Genomic DNA, 18218 nt, shown 5'->3' with positions numbered 1-18218 from the left:
TTTGTTCAATCCCACACCGACTGGGAACGTACCTTTTGATTTTTTTTTCTCTGCCGCGCACGCCTTTCCAAGTACGGTTAGCGGCTCGGCCGTTACTTTCTGTGGCGGCGGCTGGACCAGAAGGCTCTAGTCCGTTTTGAGTTTGTCGTTGCCTAGTCAACACATCAAGTGGGGTCATAGTAAATAAAAAAGAAGTGCATTGGGCGTCACCGTTTAGAATCTTCCCCTCACAGTCAACTGCAAACTTATACATCCTAACGAACCATCGAACCATATCGCTCCATCAGACAAGAATCGATAACAAAGCACCTATTGCTAAAGAAAAATCGCTACTCGAACCAATATTTTGTGTTGCTGGGGGGGATCTACCTTCCTTGACCAAGTAACCGGGCTCTCTTGCTGCCACCCACTTCATTACACATTTGATACACATTTGATACACATCAGACATAGTCGTTTATCATGGCTACTGCAGCAGGATCAAGTCCTGTCAAAACCCACAAGGGTATTTTTTCGAAGCGTACCGGCACCGAAAGAATTCCCCTCACTCCCTCACCTCGAAATTCTCTCAACCTCAACTCTTCCCCGTTCACTCCTGAGAATGCCAAGGCTTCCAAACCTACCTATAGCGGGAACTTGATGGCTCACTATGGACGAGCATCATCTACTGCTACCTCTCAGCGAGACTCTCAGCGAGGCTCTCAGCGAGATTCCCAGCAAGAGCCTCTACGAGAATTTCATCGGGACTCTTCCAAGTCCAAAGCTCTGGAACTCGGAGTGTCTGATTACGCACTTACCGGTACCAACCTTTCCACGAGCCCTCCTGCTCCAAAGAAGAAGGGGTCGCTTCGACAGAAGCCTAGCAAGACAACAGTGAACTACGCCGGCGACCGCTTCATCCCCAACCGTACAGCCAGCTCCGCAATCGCCAATACGGGATCGAGCAAAGCTAGTGGCCCTGAGAGAAAGAAGAGATCCAATCCAAGCAGCTCGGAGAGGCCATCAGCTTCCGAGTCCGGTGAGGATGATGGAGAAGCTGCTTCTGCTTTGGAGGGCCTGAGCATCCTCGACGACGATGAGGATGAAGGCTACGTCCGCCCTTCCCCAAATACTGTGGCCTATCAAGACTCTCTAGCCAACGCCTGTGGTGTGAGTCTCAAGACTCGCATCCTGGAGTTTAAGCCTGCTGCGCCGGAATCAACCAAGCCCATCGACCTCCGCCAGCAGTACAATAGACCTCTCAAACAGGCCACTTCTAGCTCTGCCCAGACTCGTCGACGCATTGCTACCGCCCCTGAGCGTGTTTTGGATGCACCTGGTCTGATTGACGATTATTATCTCAACTTGTTGGACTGGAGTTCTAGCAACCAAGTTGCCATCGGCCTGGAGCGCAGTGTTTATGTCTGGTCGGCAGATGAGGGCAGTGTCAGCTGCCTGATGGAGACGACTCCCGACACGTACATTAGCAGTGTCAAGTGGTCCGAGGATGGTGCCTACGTCGGCGTTGGTCTCGGCACAGGCGAGGTCCAGATCTGGGATGTAGCTGAGAGCCAAAAGATTCGAAGCATGTTTGGACATGATACCCGCGTTGGCGTCATGGGCTGGAACAAGCACCTGCTTTCTACTGGCGCCAGAAGCGGACTCGTTTTCAACCATGACGTCCGAGTTGCTGAACACAAGATTGCCGAGCTGGTTTCACATACCTCTGAGGTGTGCGGCCTCGAATGGCGATCTGATGGCGCTCAACTTGCTACCGGCGGCAACGACAACTTGGTCTCCATCTGGGACGCCCGCTCCCTGTCTGTGCCCAAGTTCACCAAGGCCAACCACAAGGCGGCAGTCAAGGCGCTCGCATGGTGCCCTTGGAACGCCAACCTACTTGCCACCGGCGGCGGTTCATACGACCGACACATTCACTTCTGGAACTCCACCACGGGAGCGCGCGTCAACAGCATCGATACCGGCTCTCAAGTTACATCTCTCCGCTGGAGCCCTCATTACCGCGAGATCGTAAGCTCAAGTGGCTTCCCCGACAACTCTCTCAGCGTCTGGAGTTATCCCACCCTTGTCCGCAATATCGAAATTCCTGCTCACGAGAGCCGTGTCCTCCACAGCTGCCTTAGCCCCGACGGCCAGATGCTGGCCACCGCTGCTGCTGATGAAAGCTTGAAGTTTTGGAAGATCTTTGAGAAGAAGGCCGGATCGAGTGCCAGTGCTGGAGGCGCAGGAGCATCTGGAAAGGCCGAGATGGCCAAGCATATGACAATTCGCTAAAGGACGGTCCCCAACCAATCTCGACATATGCATGCCTTTTGAACGAACGTCTCTTTTTCTCTATTGGTGGAGTATCTGCTTTCGAAATGGCGTTTGGGGAATTGTCATCTGCTATTCTCTCTGCATGTGGGACGAAAGTGCTTCTCCACGAATGAGTAAATAGGAAGGATGGGTCGGATCTGAATACGAGCTACGATGGAATGTCTGACAAAGAGTCACAAAAAAAGGAGAAAAGTTACAAAAAAAATTCTTGTAATTACTTGTTACGTTATGCTTTACACAGATATTGATTTCAACGAGTGGTCTGGCGTTTTGGGGAGGAAAGAGGAATACCCTGAGTTGGTGTCCTTCAGTCACCGCCTTTGCGGAATGAATTTGGAAAAAGTCTTGTATTTTAGATAATGTTGCCTGAATGTTTTGTTTTGTTTGAGTACAATACACGTTTTGAAGAAAACAGCACCATAGAGAAAGCATCATACGCAAGTGCCCATGTCGTGATAACAGACGAAGTCACCGTGCGAATGCACGCCTTGGAGAGGAGCTGGCCGAGAGCGAATTCCAATCAAGGCTATTGGCGCTGAGTCAATTGAAAACCTCGGAAGTCTAGTCGCTTTTCAGTGGTGCCTCCAAGTAAAGTTCAGCGCTGTCGCCTGCTAGTTGCAGGCAGCACAGTTGCTGAGCACCTGGCCATGACTAAGCAGAGGAGCCCTCTAGAAGTGCAAATCTACCCATTGCCGCCAACTCTAACCATTGCATACCTCTGCAGTTGGACGGAATCGACACCACTACGCTCTACGCTGCACGCCTGAGCGCGCATTCAAGAATTGCTACCAAAGGCTTCTATCTGTGCACACAAGGACATCCATCCTCTTCTTTTTACTCTGCCAGAGTGGCGGCTGCAGCGACGCTGCCGAGTACCGATACAGTGCTTGGCCACCACCAGAGCGGCTACCCACCGACTTGTGTACGCCTACAAACGGCCGCCTAGCGATAGGCTGCGCGGTCTCTCGACCAGGAAACGGAAGCAAAGTCCACGATATCTAAGAGTGCTAGAATCAAAGCAATCGCTATTTTTTTCTCTTTCTTCTTCGACTGGGACTCGGTTACGGTCCGGCATTTGCACCTAGTTTGAGAGACCTTCTGAAACGGAGAGATTCTCTCGTCGAGGGGCCCTCTGACGACATTCCCGAGTGCAAAACCAGCAATCAGTCGGGTGACATCGGTGTAGACCGAGCAGCGCTGCCAACATGTCGAACCAGGCCGTGGGAGGCGTTTACCAGACGATCATCGAGGAGGTGATCAACAGTTCGCGAGTCGATTTCGAGGAGAGCGGTGTCGAAGAGGCCGTGCTGGAGGAGCTGCGATTGGTAAGTACTGCAGTCATTCGTGTCCACCTCTCTCCCTCTCTCTCTCTCTTCATTTCCACCAACCCGTCCACTGCGCATCATCACAAATCCCATCTCTGGTCTCGTGACTGCCTCTTCCCTTTGCAGATTCTCCGCGAGAAGCAGAAACCGCGCTCGGATTTCCGCACGCAAGAGCAACATGCTTCGCGCGATCCTCGTGGCTCCCTGAGAGGGGACGCAGGAATCTGGGGTGGAGAGGAGTGGCGGGTTGGGTTCGGGGAGTCGGGGGGGGCGACACAGCACTATTTGGAGCCCTTTTTAAGTCCAGAGAAGCCCCCCCCTGGCCCCCTCCAAGCTCACTTGCCACCCGCCAAATCCGGTGACCCTCCAAACAGGCAGGAATTGGACGCTGCCGCCTGATTGGACCGCTTGATTGGACCGCCAAAGGCCCTTCCCGCGCCTCAATTTCACGCGTGGTTCGAGTCACAGCGCAGCTCAGCACAGCACGTCTTGTGGACGGCTACTGGCAGCACAGCGAATTCACTTTCCACTACCAGCTTCCACTACCATCTACGCCTCGTCTCCATAGCCTTGCTGATACTAACTGTCTCTCACTAGGGATGGCAACAGAAGCTCTCCCAGCTCGACGTGGCCCGGTTTCCCTGGGATCCCAAGCCTGAACCGGCCCCACCAACCGCATCTGTTCCACCTCCCAATGCAGCCACGCCTGTGCACACACAAGCTCAGTTTGCTACGCCATTGTCATTGCCGACGGCAAGCCCGCCAAGTGGAATGCTGCAGAATGGCGTCAAACCGGAGCCGTATGTGAAGACAGAGCCGGGCATCAAGCAGGAGCCCGGCACACAGCAGCCCAATGTTTCCTATCCCAGCTACAATGGCATGGAAAAGAACAGCGTTGCTGCCAACAGGGCTGCCCAGCAACTCCAGGCTCAGTACGGACAGCGAGCGCAGGACTCCATAAATGCCATACAACAGGGCCGCATGGGGCAGCCTCAGCAGCCAGGACAGCCGTCAGGTCCCGTATTACCGCAACAGCAGCCATCGGAACATCAACAGCCATTGGGCAATGCTCAGGTTGACGGCGCGGGCGATGATGCTATGATTGAAGACTCTTCGGATGAAGAGCAAGAGAGCTTTGAAGGCGTTCTTTTACGGCACGGGGTCAACGGTAACCCCGAAGAGCTTGGAAGAGTCGACATCGACCGCATCCTCCACGATCAGATGGCTGCCAAGGCTAAAAGCATGGAAGGAGGCGGTTTGATGCTTTCTCTAAAGGAGGCTACAAAAAACCAACCCAAGTCCAAGAAGATGAGAAGTAAAGGAAAGGGCCCTGCTGGCGTTGCTGCATATGATGGTGGCGATGATGACGACGTCGAAGTCGATGAAGACGCCATCAACTCTGACCTTGATGATCCAGATGAGGATCGAGATGATGACGAGGTCGATGATGAAGGTCTGGGTCACATCATGCTCTGCATGTATGACAAGGTCCAGCGCGTCAAGAACAAGTGGTACGTTCGAAAACGGCGGAGTTACACCCGGTGTTGAGGGCTTCCTCCCTTTTTGGTTCTTTATCCATATGCTGACCCTTGGAATAGGAAGTGCACTCTTAAGGACGGTGTCTTGACGGTCAACGGTAAGGAGTACGTATTTAACAAAGCGACTGGCGAGTACGAGTGGTAGTGAAATCCACGGAGACGATTCGCTTCATGGTTGCTTTTGCGATCTCACATATGCTACCCAGGAAGAAACCCATTTGGCTCAGTGCCATTTTTTTCTTTGGCCTTTTGTTGGCCAAATTTATACCTCCCCTTGTCTACTTAATCTGGCTTTTGCTCGCGATTTTTTTTTTTTTTTAACTTTATATATCAACTACGAAAATGAATTGCAAACATATGAAACACCAAAAAGAGAAACCAAAAGAAAGAAGAAATTGAGTCGCGGAGCAGTTGCTGGTGCTACAGTACTACGAGAAGAAGGCTATTTTGACAGGGCCAGTACAGTTTGCTCTCTTTTTTTCTCTTTTTGCTCCTTGGGATGAAGTAGCCTTTCTTTTCTTTTCCCCTATTTAACTCCTTTTAACGAATGCTGGACTTGGCTTTGATAGTGAATGGCCATGTATTTACATACATTCTAAGCTAAGAATAAATTGATTACAACATTAGCAAGATGAGCAGGTGCACCGCGCGTGAAAACAAGACCTGGACCAAATTAGTAGCTCCAGGGGCACCCGTGTAGCGACCTATTCAATAGAGGCCGCAAAATGTGAAATGACTACCTATATTCCGTCTAATCCAAAGACACTCTTCGTGTTACTAGCAGCAGCACTACTGCCTATTAGTAGCAATACCCAGTACCTTAGTATATATTAGCAGTAAGCCAAGCCAAGCGCAGCAGAGCCGATTGAGCTTCCGCTTCGGCGTTAATGCCCGTATGCGCAAGCCGCTCCGTCCTGATGTCCTGCCAAATTGAGGTAGTTTTTTCTTTCCTTTTAGTTTTTTTTTTTTTTTTTTACTCACACCCCGAGGGAACCATAGAATGGCCTCCTGGGCCTCTCTTACGGTCACAGGTATGCTAAGCACAGAGACGAGGAAATTACTGGGCCGCGGTAAGGCCAAACTGAGGCATTTACCAAGACAGGGGCAAGATGCCGGGAAGCGTCTAGCCCACGCATATGACCGCATCTATAGAGAGAGCAAGGGCTTGGAGTAAACGATCGCTTGTCGCGGGTCCGCTTCCGCGCGTTTGTATGGCGCCGTGGGCCATGAATCCTTCGCCGTTCGCCGACGCCCAGTTCTTGTCGTACTGTAGGCTATAGGACGAGAGCGACGACAAAATAGGAGAGGGGCTCCCCGCTTCTGTTTACGGAGCGGCGGCATTCGGTCAAAACTGGGAAAGCTGAACATCCGGGGCACAGCAGAGAGCCTGTTTTGATTAGAATAAATGAAGGGCACACCATTTCTGCTGTGATGGATGGGGAGGATGAGAGGGGTTGCGAAACCATCTCGAACAGCTCGCTTATTCCAGATTTTCAGGGATCTCACCCCAGATACACCGAGCAGCAAGGTGTCGCCGCATATAGGAGCATTCACGGAGGAATATCGCTGGAGACGCCGCTCAAGCTGGTGGCATTCCTGTTGCTACTACTACACTGCATGAGTGAGCACGAGGATGAGCAGGCAGGCAACGCATGAGGGTGGGGGATCCTGCTTACGAGCCTCCCTGATACACGAAAAGGTATCAGTATCCCGACCACCATCCATTTTACCGCAATTTCGCACCCCTACTGGCTCGACCCGACAGTTTGGTTCACCGAGACGCGCTAATGGTTAGTGGGACGCCGTGCAGATGTCTAGACCGACAGGGGAGCGCGGCCGGGGGGCGTCGGCAGTTTTGATTCGAGGAAGAGGAAGGGGACTTGTCAGACGGAGCTGGATGGCTTCGCCTCTCCCTTGCAAGCCTGCAAGGTTGAGACTGGGCGTATCGCTAGTGACGTGGGTGACTGGCTCCGAATCGTCGAAGCAAATGTGATCTGCGCTTCCCCTAACCTATAAGCGGTCGAAAAGGCCGGGTTTAACAAGCGAGGGTGTGCTTGACCAAAGAAGTCCAACTGCCAACAAATGGACTTGTTAATAAATGTACGAATAAAAAAAAGGTATGCCACTCAATAGGTGGGCTTGTCAGTTAACAAAGAAGTAACAAAAGTCTAGCTGTCAATAATGGATTCAGTCATAAATGACCGGATGTAGAAAACGTCCAACTGCCAACGCTTGGATGAAGACGCAAACCCCTATGATTTAGCATCAACAAGTGGACACGTGAAAGAATGGAATACGATGCTTTCGGTCCTACCGCCTCTGATTTCCGAATTAATTCAGTTCGTCATGCTTTTGCGAATCTTCCGCGGAGGACAACGGAGAAGCCCCCAGTCATCGATGCTCCTATACGAGATTCGGTCTTTCCTACCCATCTGTTATTCCCATCTTACCCTTAGGAATCGGATAACTTTGACTGCTCATTGGTGGATAGATACACCATGGCTCTTATCCACGTAATTAACCGTAAAAATATAGGTCGTGGCCACTGATATGGGAGCTGGTAGAGGTCAAGAAAGGCATTTCTATGCTACCAGTCGACTGTTTGTTGGACGCACTCTGGCAGCAATGCCGACTGTGGAGCAGCCATGACAGTACAGTAGAGATGACGTGAATTTCGCAGAGGTCTGCGTCTTCTGACCGGTTCGCGAGTTTGAAGAGCTAGCATGACAAGAGGGGGAGAACGTATCCCTGCCAAGCTGTCGTACGTACCCATGCCCAGTATGTTTTCCGTCGCAGTGGACGTCACCTTGATCTTGCTGCGCCCGGCAGTCAAATTGGCGACCGATAACCTGGTTGCCGGTTAGCTACATGACTGTTTAGCATCAACTAACCATGGGTGGCCGAACCAGAAGTTGATATACTTGGCAATCAGCTGTTTGCAGCAGCATTCCCTATCTCAAGAATGAGAAGCCCTCAGCATCCATCTTGCCTTTACCTGCAGCACTCAGTCGCACATACTTGTAGTACATACAGACATGTGCAAGCATGGATAACAGCGATCCTTGATTCTGCATGATCTAGTGTGATGGGTGAAACCGCTGTGGGCAGGGTTCAGGGGTGCTTAATTGGCACCACTTTCCGCTGGAGCTACTCGTACCTATACTCGCCCTTCTGTAGGCGAAGTCGGAACCACCGTATTATAAGGAACTAATCCGTACAAAGTATCAAAGGATTTCAGGGAAGAAAAGAAATGAAAAAGTAATGATAGCCCCCCTCAGCCGGCTGGTAGGGCCAAGCATATGCTGGTTTGCACCTGTGTAAACGTTAGCATAGCATTGACAATATGCTACAGCATTCCACAAAGAGCAGCAAAAGAGGGAAAATATGTGACGTGTAATATACAGAGGCAATAGCAAGGCACTAAGACAAATAAACCAAGACCAAAGGAGTGCCTTTGGTGCAGCGAATCACTCGTCGAGATGGTGTGTTGTTGGTTGCTCAACATTATGCGTCTGGCTAAAGGATGCTAGCTTCGTCCTCCACAGCTTTGTTAGTGTCTGCTGTGGCTCCTCTGCGGACGATGCGACGCTGCGACCTACCAAAGATTCAAGCCGAGAAGGACTGGCAAGTGGCTCCCTCTTAGAGCGATCTTCCTAAAATGGCCGTTTAACCACGCGTTAATACTGCCATAAAAGAACAAGTCCAGGAATAACCATCACGTGGAGCCGGGGGGGGGGGGAATCGTGGGACTGGCCGGCTCATGGGTGGCCATGATACACGGAGTTGAGAGCCAGGTGAACGCCTTGGAGCCTCTGCCATGATCTCGTAAGTACAGTTGTATTATTGCTGGAGCTAGTGTTAGCCAGTGCTATGTAAGATGTTGCCCAGATCTTGAAAGAAATGCCTACTTATATGCAAGGTAGCCTCCCATACGTTCTCGCTGGGGCTCTCCTCGCCGGCTGGTAGGCATCACTACTGGACGCCGTTACATTGTATCCATCCAGCAGTTCCACCGGCACCGCCTACACAGCGGCCTAGAGGTGGAAGGGAGCAAACGTCACATGTACAATGGGCACGCCTAGCGTAGCGTTGTTGGTCCCCAGATGTCGAGGCAATGCTGGAAGACTGTGCCTGGTATACTTTGTAGAAGCTCGGACGATAATAGTGCTGTAGCAGGTACTATTGCGAAGCCGTCGCTCGGAGTGTGGAGCCCAGTCTGGGGTGTGCAGCTACACACCACGGGCGTCGCTCTCCAAGACGGTAGATTGCAAAACGCGAGAGCGCTGGAAGCACTGCGGTGAAAATAACCGAAGTGCAAAGCTCTGGACTGTACCACAACACAGACCCGCCGGGGCGATGAAATGAGCTCGGTGAAGGGGGAGAGAGCTGAAATGGAAGGATGTAAAAGCATCAAGCCCATGGGGAATTTTGAGAGAGAGGTAGCGGTAGTTTGTACCTACTAGTAGGTACTACACGTGTCTTGGTTCCTGAGGCACCACGTAATTGCTTGGGAGCACTTGGATAAAATAAAAGACATTGCCGATGAACTCAACGGTAATATCGGTAGCCACCTGGTAATGTTTTGGGAGGTAGCTATATAGAGATTGAATCTATAGAGGCTCACAGCTCATCAAAGCTCGTCAAAGAGTATGAATATACAGCGGATTGGCTGGTCCTGTAGACATTAAGCCCCAACAGTGGATAAGAACTAGGCATTGGGATCTGGGGCTAGATAGCCTTTGGTGAGCGCAGGATCGAACGCTGTGCCAGCGGGGGTGGGAAATGTGATGTGCCGATCAATACGAATCGAAGCCATTGCTTCTTACTATCATATGGAAGGCAGGAGGGTAAAAGGCACTATTTTAGAGGAGTCGACCTATAACCTGAGAAATGCAGCACTACTATAGTAGTAATGATTATATATGTATGGAGTCTAGCATCATATCATTAGCCTCATAGTACATGCCGTAGAAGTCTCCAGTCAAGGATGTTGCGACGGTCTTCCGCCCACATCTTGGGTCTTTCACAAACTTGAAGATGCTTGCAACGCCGGCAGACATCTTGCGGTGTGAATACCTCTCATACAACTACTGTAGGTGCTGCGTGTACTAACAGCAGAGTCCTGGCAGTCAAGTCCCGGCAGGCTCGCCTGTATAGCCCTTTCCAGCAAGCCAGATGCTGGCACCGAACGGGCATGTCCGAGTACTTCTCACACCGTACTCTGATAATGCTACTCTATCTGCTGTGGGTATAGGCCTGGGACATGTAGTCTCTGCGATGCGGAAGGTCGCAACAGTGGATACATTTACCTTGGTTGATCAGTGCTACTGTTTGCCATGTACAGATACCGCCCCGTAGACGTCACCTCTGCGATTCATACCCAGGTACCTGTTCGCGATAATACTGTCAATATGTGCTATGGCGCTGGTGAGTGGCTGCCGGCGTTGTCGCCAGAGCCATTGATCCAATGTTGGATGAGCCTAGATTCGTGCTTCGGGCTCTATCAGTGCTGCGTACCCACGTGCTGCCTCCCAACAAGAGGCCTAATACTGGCAGGCAGTAGTGGTAACCTGCTAGCACTTGACGAGCCGACTCTCTTTGCACAGCATTTGCTCTGTTCCGTCTGCCGCTCTTTCCTTGTTCATTTTCTTCTGGAGGCTATGCAAAAAAAAAACTCGGGCGCTGATTAACCCGATGCCCATGACCGCTTTTCCCCCCTGCACAAAGTGGCCCGGCGCAATCAATCGCAGACAGCCACGACTCTCTCCTCGCACTCTCAGACAATTTCCAGACGCTGTTGGTTGAGACTTTTCCATTCTGCTTTGCCCGTCTTTGGTGGGGCCACGGGCGGGTCGAGCCGGGACAGCGCGAAGAGCATCTGATGGACCCCGTCTCGCACCAGAAGAGCCAGAATATACGGTGTACCTGTACCAGTACGCGCTGGCTCTGGCACACGGACATCAACCCGTGGATCCACGTAGCGCCGCCTGCCAGTGCGGCGAGCTGCATTGGAAGTGCATGCGCTCAGAGACCCATGTCGTTGGATGAAGCGGGCAGCAGGACAACAGCACGCACAGCCTGCAACTTTCTACACAGGATATTCTGGCTCTTCCATCCAGGCTGGCAAGTATTGCTACCTCCGATTGCCCTCTTCAGCCCTCGCAAATTGCTGCGTCAATGCGGGCTACAGACGCATTCGTCGACTTACAGCGCCCATGCAAGCTGAACAAGAACGAGGTTGGCTGCGCTAGCAGCCCTTGCAACACGCCACAAGCAAGAGGATCAGTTTAGAGCCGCATCTGAATTTGCTGGAGCCACCAAGTCTGCAGAAAACCCGGCCCTGGCTAGTGCGCGTCTCCTTTCAACATTGCTTTTCGCTGTCCTTGTCATTAAAACCAGAAAACGCCATGATATGCCATGTACATATCGCCGTGGTGTAGGAGGGGGGAGATGCTTAGCCTGCCATCTATTGGGCAGCAATACTGCCAGCAATGATGCTTTGTCCATCCCGGCGATATCAATGAGAGAATTCCATATGGGGGGTCATTTTCCTGCGGAATCCATGTCGTTGGCTCTGAAATATCTTTCCATGTCTTGACAGGAGGTGGACCCCAAGACAGAGGCACAGATGGCGTTCATAATGGCCGACGACTTAGAGCTTGGATCCATGCACTATCTGCTCGTGGTAATTTCTGCAGCACCGGTGACGATTTGCTAAGCGGCAGAGCTGAAGTGCTGTCCCCTGCTCTGATATACCGCAAACTTCTTCAGCCAGCCGACTAACGCTGAAACTAGGAATGAGGCCGAGATTGGGATTTCCACAGCCATACATCGGCACCTCTAGAGCAAAAGATCAACCAACTTTCTGGCCCAGTTGCCCAGCTGTGCTCGTATACAACATGGCTGGAGCGTAACAAGCGGCTGGACTAAGAAACCGAGCGTGGGGAAAGGGCGTGGGGCGCGACAAAGTTTGGGCTCCCGGCGTCGCGGAATGATGGCTGAGGCCCGGCAAAAGCAAGAAATTAAGAAGAGACACAAATGTAACCGAATCACCAGCAAGGAGTGGTGAAGCCAAATTACAACTGACCAGGACCTGCAGGAATATGCGTGATAACGGAGCTCGTGCTGCGGGACGCCACCAATCGAATCAGAATTGTTGAAAAAGGCAATCGATCCAGTGTGGTGGCCAGTGAGAGGCAGGGATGGGAGCAGCCAAGTAGCACTGTATGCTACCATACCGTCTGTGTAAACGGCCACTCTTCATGTAGTTGTCGCTCTTTGAGGGCGAGCGTGTGAGTGAGAGTGAGTGCGAGTGTGAGTGTGTGTCGTGTATCAATACTACAGTACATACTACTATTTGCTGCAGTTCCAAGGGTCTATGCAAGGACGTCCAACAACGCTGCCGGGATGTCCAGCCGGGGCTTTGCGTGTTGGTCATCATCGTCCGTCGAGTGCAGCCTGTACAGGATACTTGATGCTGTACGACGTCCATCGTCCGTGCTCTGGACAGCACCGCTGGGCCGTTGTACGATGCCTGGGTACCTGGTACCTGGCTCTTGTGGCAGGCCAGTATTACTCGCAACCTGAGCCACTCCATGCATGCTGCTAGCAGTGTCTGCCATTGGACGAGGCTGCCACGGTGATGCTGGGCATTGCTGGCCGTGCAGCAGCATTGGCACCTGGTCGATGGGTTCCAGCAGCGGTGCCAGGTGGCCTCACGCTTCACAGGCCGATTGACGCTCGTCATGCTGCCGGCATGCGACGACTGAATCCGCTGGAATGGGAATTTCCCCGGCTGCTGCGGAACATCACCGCCGACTGTACGGAGCAGATGCTGGTGCTGACTGGCGGCCCGAGCGAGATGAGATGGCCTTGCGGCAGTGGCCAGTTGGGCGGTCCAGGGCCTGCCGCACCGTACGGGACGTTTTAGTGGCCCCCGTCCAGTTGCTGGGACAGGTACGGGGACAGGTACAGGTACTTGCACCGCTGTAGAGGCCAGCGCCAGAACACCACCAGCAGCCTCCAGAGGGGGGGGTGGCCTCTCTGTCTGGGCCCACGCGCCACACGCCACCCACTAGGCCGGCCAGGTGGTAGGACTTGCAGAGCATGAGCTCTTTCCCTGGGTCGGCTGGCAACAACATGACTTCCTGAGGCCCATGTCCCGGCGTCGACCTTTTGTCCAGCTCAACCTCGCCGCCTGCATCCTTCATGCCTGCTAGGCTGGAGCCAGAGCCAGAGCCAGAGCCAGAGCCAGACGGAGACAGCAGCCGAGACCGCGAGAAACAGCAGCAGCAGCAACAGCTGCCGCAGAACCCTTTGCCCTCGGTGAGAGACGCCAGGGAAGGCCAGGGAACAAGGAAGAAATCGATCCGGCCCTGACTGGCGCCTAGCGTCCGTCGCAAACCACCAAAGAACCAGCCCACCGCGTCTTCGTCTAGCCTCCCCTCCACTTCCTGTGGCTTCGGGGCTCTTTTGCTCTAGCGCCAAAGCAAGTCCAGCAAATCATCGTGTGCCTGTCGAGGCAGGAGAGCCTCCCTACCGAGCGATCAATACCGGTCTCATTCGCGCTCTGCGGGTTGCTAGTCCCAGCTTTTCAGGATACAGCTTGCCATTCGGAGGATTTTTTCCCTCTTCGCTGGGCTTCTGCCGCTCGCTCTCCTCTGCTCTCCTCTTCCCTCTTGCGCCCAGAGACTTGGACCAGCGCAGCCGTTCCTTTCGTTCGCACTTTGCTGTGCTATTCTTGGCCAATTTCCTTACTCGCATTGGCGATCACGTCCAGGGGGGGCCACTTGATTCAGGCCAAAGAGAGGGAGAAGAGGCAAAAGCAAGACTCGAGGTCTCACTCAGCCCCTGCTCTTTCTTCTCTTTCCTTCCTTTCTTTTTTTTTTTTTAATTTTTAATTTTCTTTTCCTGGCTAGTAGGGGAGACTGGCCATTCATCCCGGGCTTCACACCAATCCGCCAGACCCCAACAGAGCCCTAGGACCTCGCGACGCTTGCCATCAGCCAACGACTCGCCAACAACCATCTGTCGATTCTCAATTCGGCATCCGTCGAATCGGCCTGACCCTCTGATCTCCAGTCTCTGGCCCACTCCGGACCCGGGTTTCGCGCCAGCCTTAAAAGCCCAGCCGTCCACTTCCCCCTTCCTCTCTGCCGCACGCCGATTCCCAGCACTCTGGAACTTCACCTCCAACTTTCAACTTTTTCGTACTTTGGATATACTCTTATTCCCATCTGTCGGTACCAGTCACTCGCTAAAATTCTCTCAATTGAGCTGCCCACGACTTCAAAATAAAACATCATATCTGCTACTTGGCTCGCATTCCCGCTTCTTCCTTGTTAGCCACTGCTTCCTATTCTTTACGGACTGGTGGCAAGGGTAGCCGAGGTGACTGGAGCCGAGATTTTCAGACCTCTTTCAAGGATCCTCAGCAGACTCAGGTTTACGGCTGCTTGAGATTATTAAAGGCAAAAGTTGAATCGTCGCTTATCCTAACTCTCGGCATCTGAGTGGCGCACCCTTGTACAACGTACGATTCTATCTGTGCCACCTCCTTGGGTTTCAACCCGCGAAATATCTCCGTGTAAGTCATTATCTATCTTGGTTGTACGTCTGGTTACCCAACGCCATCCCTCCCGTCAATTCGGTTATATACCCTTCTCCACACATCTATCTCTCTTGTCTTACTACGATTGTGTGTAATGAAAGGCGCCGTGCATGATTTTGTGCACATGCGGCTACGGCTTAGTACCGTGTTTTCTTGGTAGCCTATCAATCACATCAGTCTGCTTCGTCCCTATTCTTGCCTTTTTACCTCTTCTGGGATAGCCATGTATATCTCTTGTCTCACTATATTTCCTTGATCAAGCCCCGTTGGTCCTTCCTGATCTTGTGTTATTTTCTATCCCTTCTCTTCTTTTTTTTTTTTTTTTTTTGCTTTGTTGCTACCAACTCCCACCTGCGATTTTGTCCATATTTAATGGGTGATCCAATACCAAGCTTGAAGCTTAATATATTCTCGGGGAAAGGCCCCGGTTTTCAGTAAGAGTGAGAGGCGCCCATTCTTGATTGGAAATGAGATATTCGCCCCCCCCCCCCCCCCCCTTTTCCCTTTCGTCATATATGGCAGTCAACCATTTTCTCTTTCTTCCTTTCCTTCTCCCCCACTCCTTTTCCTGTTTCTTTCTGTTGTGCCTGTTATTGTCTTTGTCTATCTCGGCCCAGAACCGTTGAGTGTCGCTGGCTATATCCAGAGCAATAACGAGGTATCCCTCGCCCTTGCTTGAAGTCATGCACGCTTACACTTTATTCTACCAATTTTCTCGCTGCCTTCCGCTGTTTTGTTTTATTCAAATCTTTCATTCTGCATTCTCTTTTACTAATCCTCGACTATAGTTAATCTGATAATATTCACATTGGTTGATTTGTCACGTCTACCTACCTGTAATTACTAACAGCCATTTATTTCCTGGATCCTTTTTTCCGTGCCATCTGCTTGGACAGCTCTTTGGACCTCCCATACTTCCTCAAAGGCCTTCACAAGCTCCTATAGGACTCGCCATACTCGCCATGTCGTCTCGTAACGCTCCAAGCGGGTGCGTTGCGCCCTCCCCAGCCACTGCTGCTCCGCCTTCGCCCACGAATCTGCGACTAACTGTTGGGCAATCGGGCAGTGAGTCAGCCAATGAACCAGGTGGTGAACCAGAGGAACGAGTTCTCCAGGACGGATTTTGGGAATACGGCCGATTCTATGGCAACTGGAAGAAAGGGAAATACAATTTTCCAATTGATAAGGTTTGTCTCTGCTTAGCTACAGTGTATGCGATATCTATACTGACATCAATGCTTAGGAGGAGACAAGTAGGCTGGATATTCTCCACAAATACTTTATCGTAGAAACAGAAGATCGCGTTACTTCTGTTCCCCTGGATAAAGAAGGGTCACCCAAAATCATGGATCTCGGTACGGGCACAGGTATCTGGGCGTTCCATGTTGTGGAAGGGTAAGTTTTATCATGTCACATGGCCCAATTTCGTTGCATTTCACCGTGCTAATAAATTGCCAGATATATTCCGAATGCCCAGATTATGGCCGTTGATCTCAATCAAATTCAGCCAGCTCTGTAAGTATACGACCAGACACTTGGTTGTGTCCTATCTAACGCGTCATCATAGCATTCCTCGAGGGGTAACTACAAAGCAATTTGACCTTGAGGAGCCTTCATGGGAACCGCTCCTCCGCGACTGTGACTTGATTCATCTTCGGCTGCTCTACGGTAGTATTAGAGACGACCTGTGGGCCGATACTTACCGCAAAATTTTCGAGTGCGTATATGATACACTCCACCAATTCCTTCTCGACTGACGTGTTTAGGCACTTGGCCCCTGGAGGCTACGTCGAGCATCTGGAAATAGACTGGACACCGCAATGGGATGGCGAGGACCATCCTACGCATTCGGCTATTCGTGAATGGTCCCAGCAATTTCACCGCGCTATGCATCGATACCGCCGCAGCGTCAAAGTATCATCCGAAGACACCAAGCGCATGATGGAAGCAGCTGGCTTCACTGAGTTCAAAGAGACCAAGATCCGATGCTATTTGAACCCGTGGTCTACTGATCGCCACCAGCGAGAGGCCGCTCGTTGGTTCAATCTAGCCTTGGGCCTGGGTCTTGAGGCAATGAGCTTGATGCCCATGATTGACATGCTGCATATGAAGCAAGAGGATGTTGTGGATCTCTGTAAACGAGTCAAAGCCGAAACTTGCGTTCTGCGCTACCACGCTTACTTTACTCTGTAAGACCTAACCCGCATTACTTTGAAATCTTTTCTGTCAGTATTAACCTGTGTACAGACACACCTGGACGGCCAAGAAACCCGCTAGCCCGCCCCAATAAGGCGATTGGGTGTCCAGTGTCTTCGTTACTATTTATGACCTTTAGGCGTTTGCGTTCATAATTCCTAAGATACTGGCTGTAACATTGACCAAAGTCACTGATCATACGAGGGTAAAGCAAATTTACGGTTCCTCGTGGATCATGTTAATGGTGCTCGACATCAAAACCCTCGGTCTCTTAAGGCGATTGCGATCCGATGCTCACATATTTGGCTGAGCTGATAGCCCGAGTATGGTTAATAACTGACACTATAAACGGCTTTGCATGAAGCAAGGAAAATCCAAGGACCAGATTCCATGGCAGCTTCGTCTTCCAGTGTCAATAGATGAGATTATTTACCGGGTACCGCGGCTTTGAGAGCATGATCCATGTTTATGATAGAGTGTTAAGTGCAATTTAGCGTTTGGGGGTAACAATATAGAATTGAGAAAGAATCATTCTTTCCGCTTACAATATCCTTTCCTTGCTTGCTTTGCCTTGTGTGGTATGACTACGTAATTGCAAACCATCCAACTCCATGTCTTGGCACGGTATTTTGCGGCCGTACTGTGATGTTGGTCGACAGTATTTGATCCTGGTTCGATACACGCACCATGTAACCTGGCCAGATCCGCCCAGCCCAGGGTGTGTAAGTAAACCGGGAGGAAGAGAGAAGCACTGGGAAAAATGCTTGGCATAACAGGAGCTCTCAATAAGAGAGGGAAATGAAATGGAGGCTCTCCTCTCCGTATTCGCAGCCTTGTGCACGTCTTGGCGATTTGTAGTAGTACATACCTAGTACCTACTGTGATGGAAGGGAAAAGCGGCTGTTGGACGCGATGGAGTAGTATTCTCTCTTGAATTATGGAGAAAGAAAAAAATTTTTTGCCCCTGAGCATCTCTCGACATCAGGCGTACAAAAAGCTTTGCTACCTATATATATATATATATGCAAGGGGAAATTTCGTTGACTGACAGGGTGGTGTTAGCAAGGAGGGCTTTTTTTTTGCTCATGTGTATTCTTGGCTCCAAGACGCGAAGATCGACTGCAGCAGTGCTACGCTCTTGATGGGGGTCCAAAAAGATAACCAAGGCGCGCGAGAAGGGACCAGTCGGCTCTGGGCCTTTAAGCCACGACGTTGTACGAATGTTACATGTCA

The 18218-nt window shown here is 51.4% G+C and overlaps 5 protein-coding genes across 5 annotated transcripts; 4 read left to right on the top strand and 1 right to left on the bottom strand.

The window, feature by feature from the left end:
- Positions 1 to 462: 462 nt before the first annotated feature.
- On the top strand, positions 463 to 2274 carry TrAtP1_006553 (uncharacterized protein; the record flags this gene model as incomplete). The annotated part of the gene is made up of 1 exon (XM_014083129.2): positions 463 to 2274. One exon carries the CDS (start codon positions 463 to 465, stop codon positions 2272 to 2274), a length of 1812 nt encoding a protein of 603 aa, XP_013938604.1.
- Positions 2275 to 2900: 626 nt separating this feature from the next.
- Positions 2901 to 6154, top strand: TrAtP1_006552 (uncharacterized protein). The gene is made up of 3 exons (XM_014083128.2): positions 2901 to 3641; positions 4239 to 5152; positions 5240 to 6154. The coding sequence occupies exons 1-3, from the start codon at positions 3522 to 3524 to the stop codon at positions 5322 to 5324; spliced, it is 1119 nt and encodes a 372-aa protein (XP_013938603.1). The 5' UTR covers positions 2901 to 3521; the 3' UTR covers positions 5325 to 6154.
- Positions 6155 to 7766: 1612 nt separating this feature from the next.
- On the bottom strand, positions 7767 to 8253 carry TrAtP1_006551 (uncharacterized protein; the record flags this gene model as incomplete). The annotated part of the gene is made up of 3 exons (XM_066113170.1): positions 7767 to 8028; positions 8086 to 8130; positions 8198 to 8253. The coding sequence occupies 3 exons, from the start codon at positions 8251 to 8253 to the stop codon at positions 7767 to 7769; spliced, it is 363 nt and encodes a 120-aa protein (XP_065969256.1).
- Positions 8254 to 12958: 4705 nt separating this feature from the next.
- Positions 12959 to 15586, top strand: TrAtP1_006550 (uncharacterized protein; the record flags this gene model as incomplete). The annotated part of the gene is made up of 2 exons (XM_066113169.1): positions 12959 to 13135; positions 15578 to 15586. The coding sequence occupies 2 exons, from the start codon at positions 12959 to 12961 to the stop codon at positions 15584 to 15586; spliced, it is 186 nt and encodes a 61-aa protein (XP_065969255.1).
- Positions 15198 to 17507, top strand: TrAtP1_006549 (uncharacterized protein). Its single transcript, XM_014083125.2, has 6 exons — positions 15198 to 15976; positions 16033 to 16184; positions 16248 to 16304; positions 16357 to 16506; positions 16556 to 16978; positions 17037 to 17507. The coding sequence occupies exons 1-6, from the start codon at positions 15752 to 15754 to the stop codon at positions 17077 to 17079; spliced, it is 1050 nt and encodes a 349-aa protein (XP_013938600.2). The 5' UTR covers positions 15198 to 15751; the 3' UTR covers positions 17080 to 17507.
- Positions 17508 to 18218: the final 711 nt, after the last annotated feature.

Source organism: Trichoderma atroviride, chromosome 3 (genome assembly GCF_020647795.1).
Source record: "Trichoderma atroviride chromosome 3, complete sequence".
In the NCBI taxonomy this organism is placed as follows: domain Eukaryota; kingdom Fungi; phylum Ascomycota; class Sordariomycetes; order Hypocreales; family Hypocreaceae; genus Trichoderma; species Trichoderma atroviride.
The sequence above is the reverse complement of the archived record's forward strand: the minus strand, read 5'-3'. Positions and strand labels throughout refer to the sequence as shown.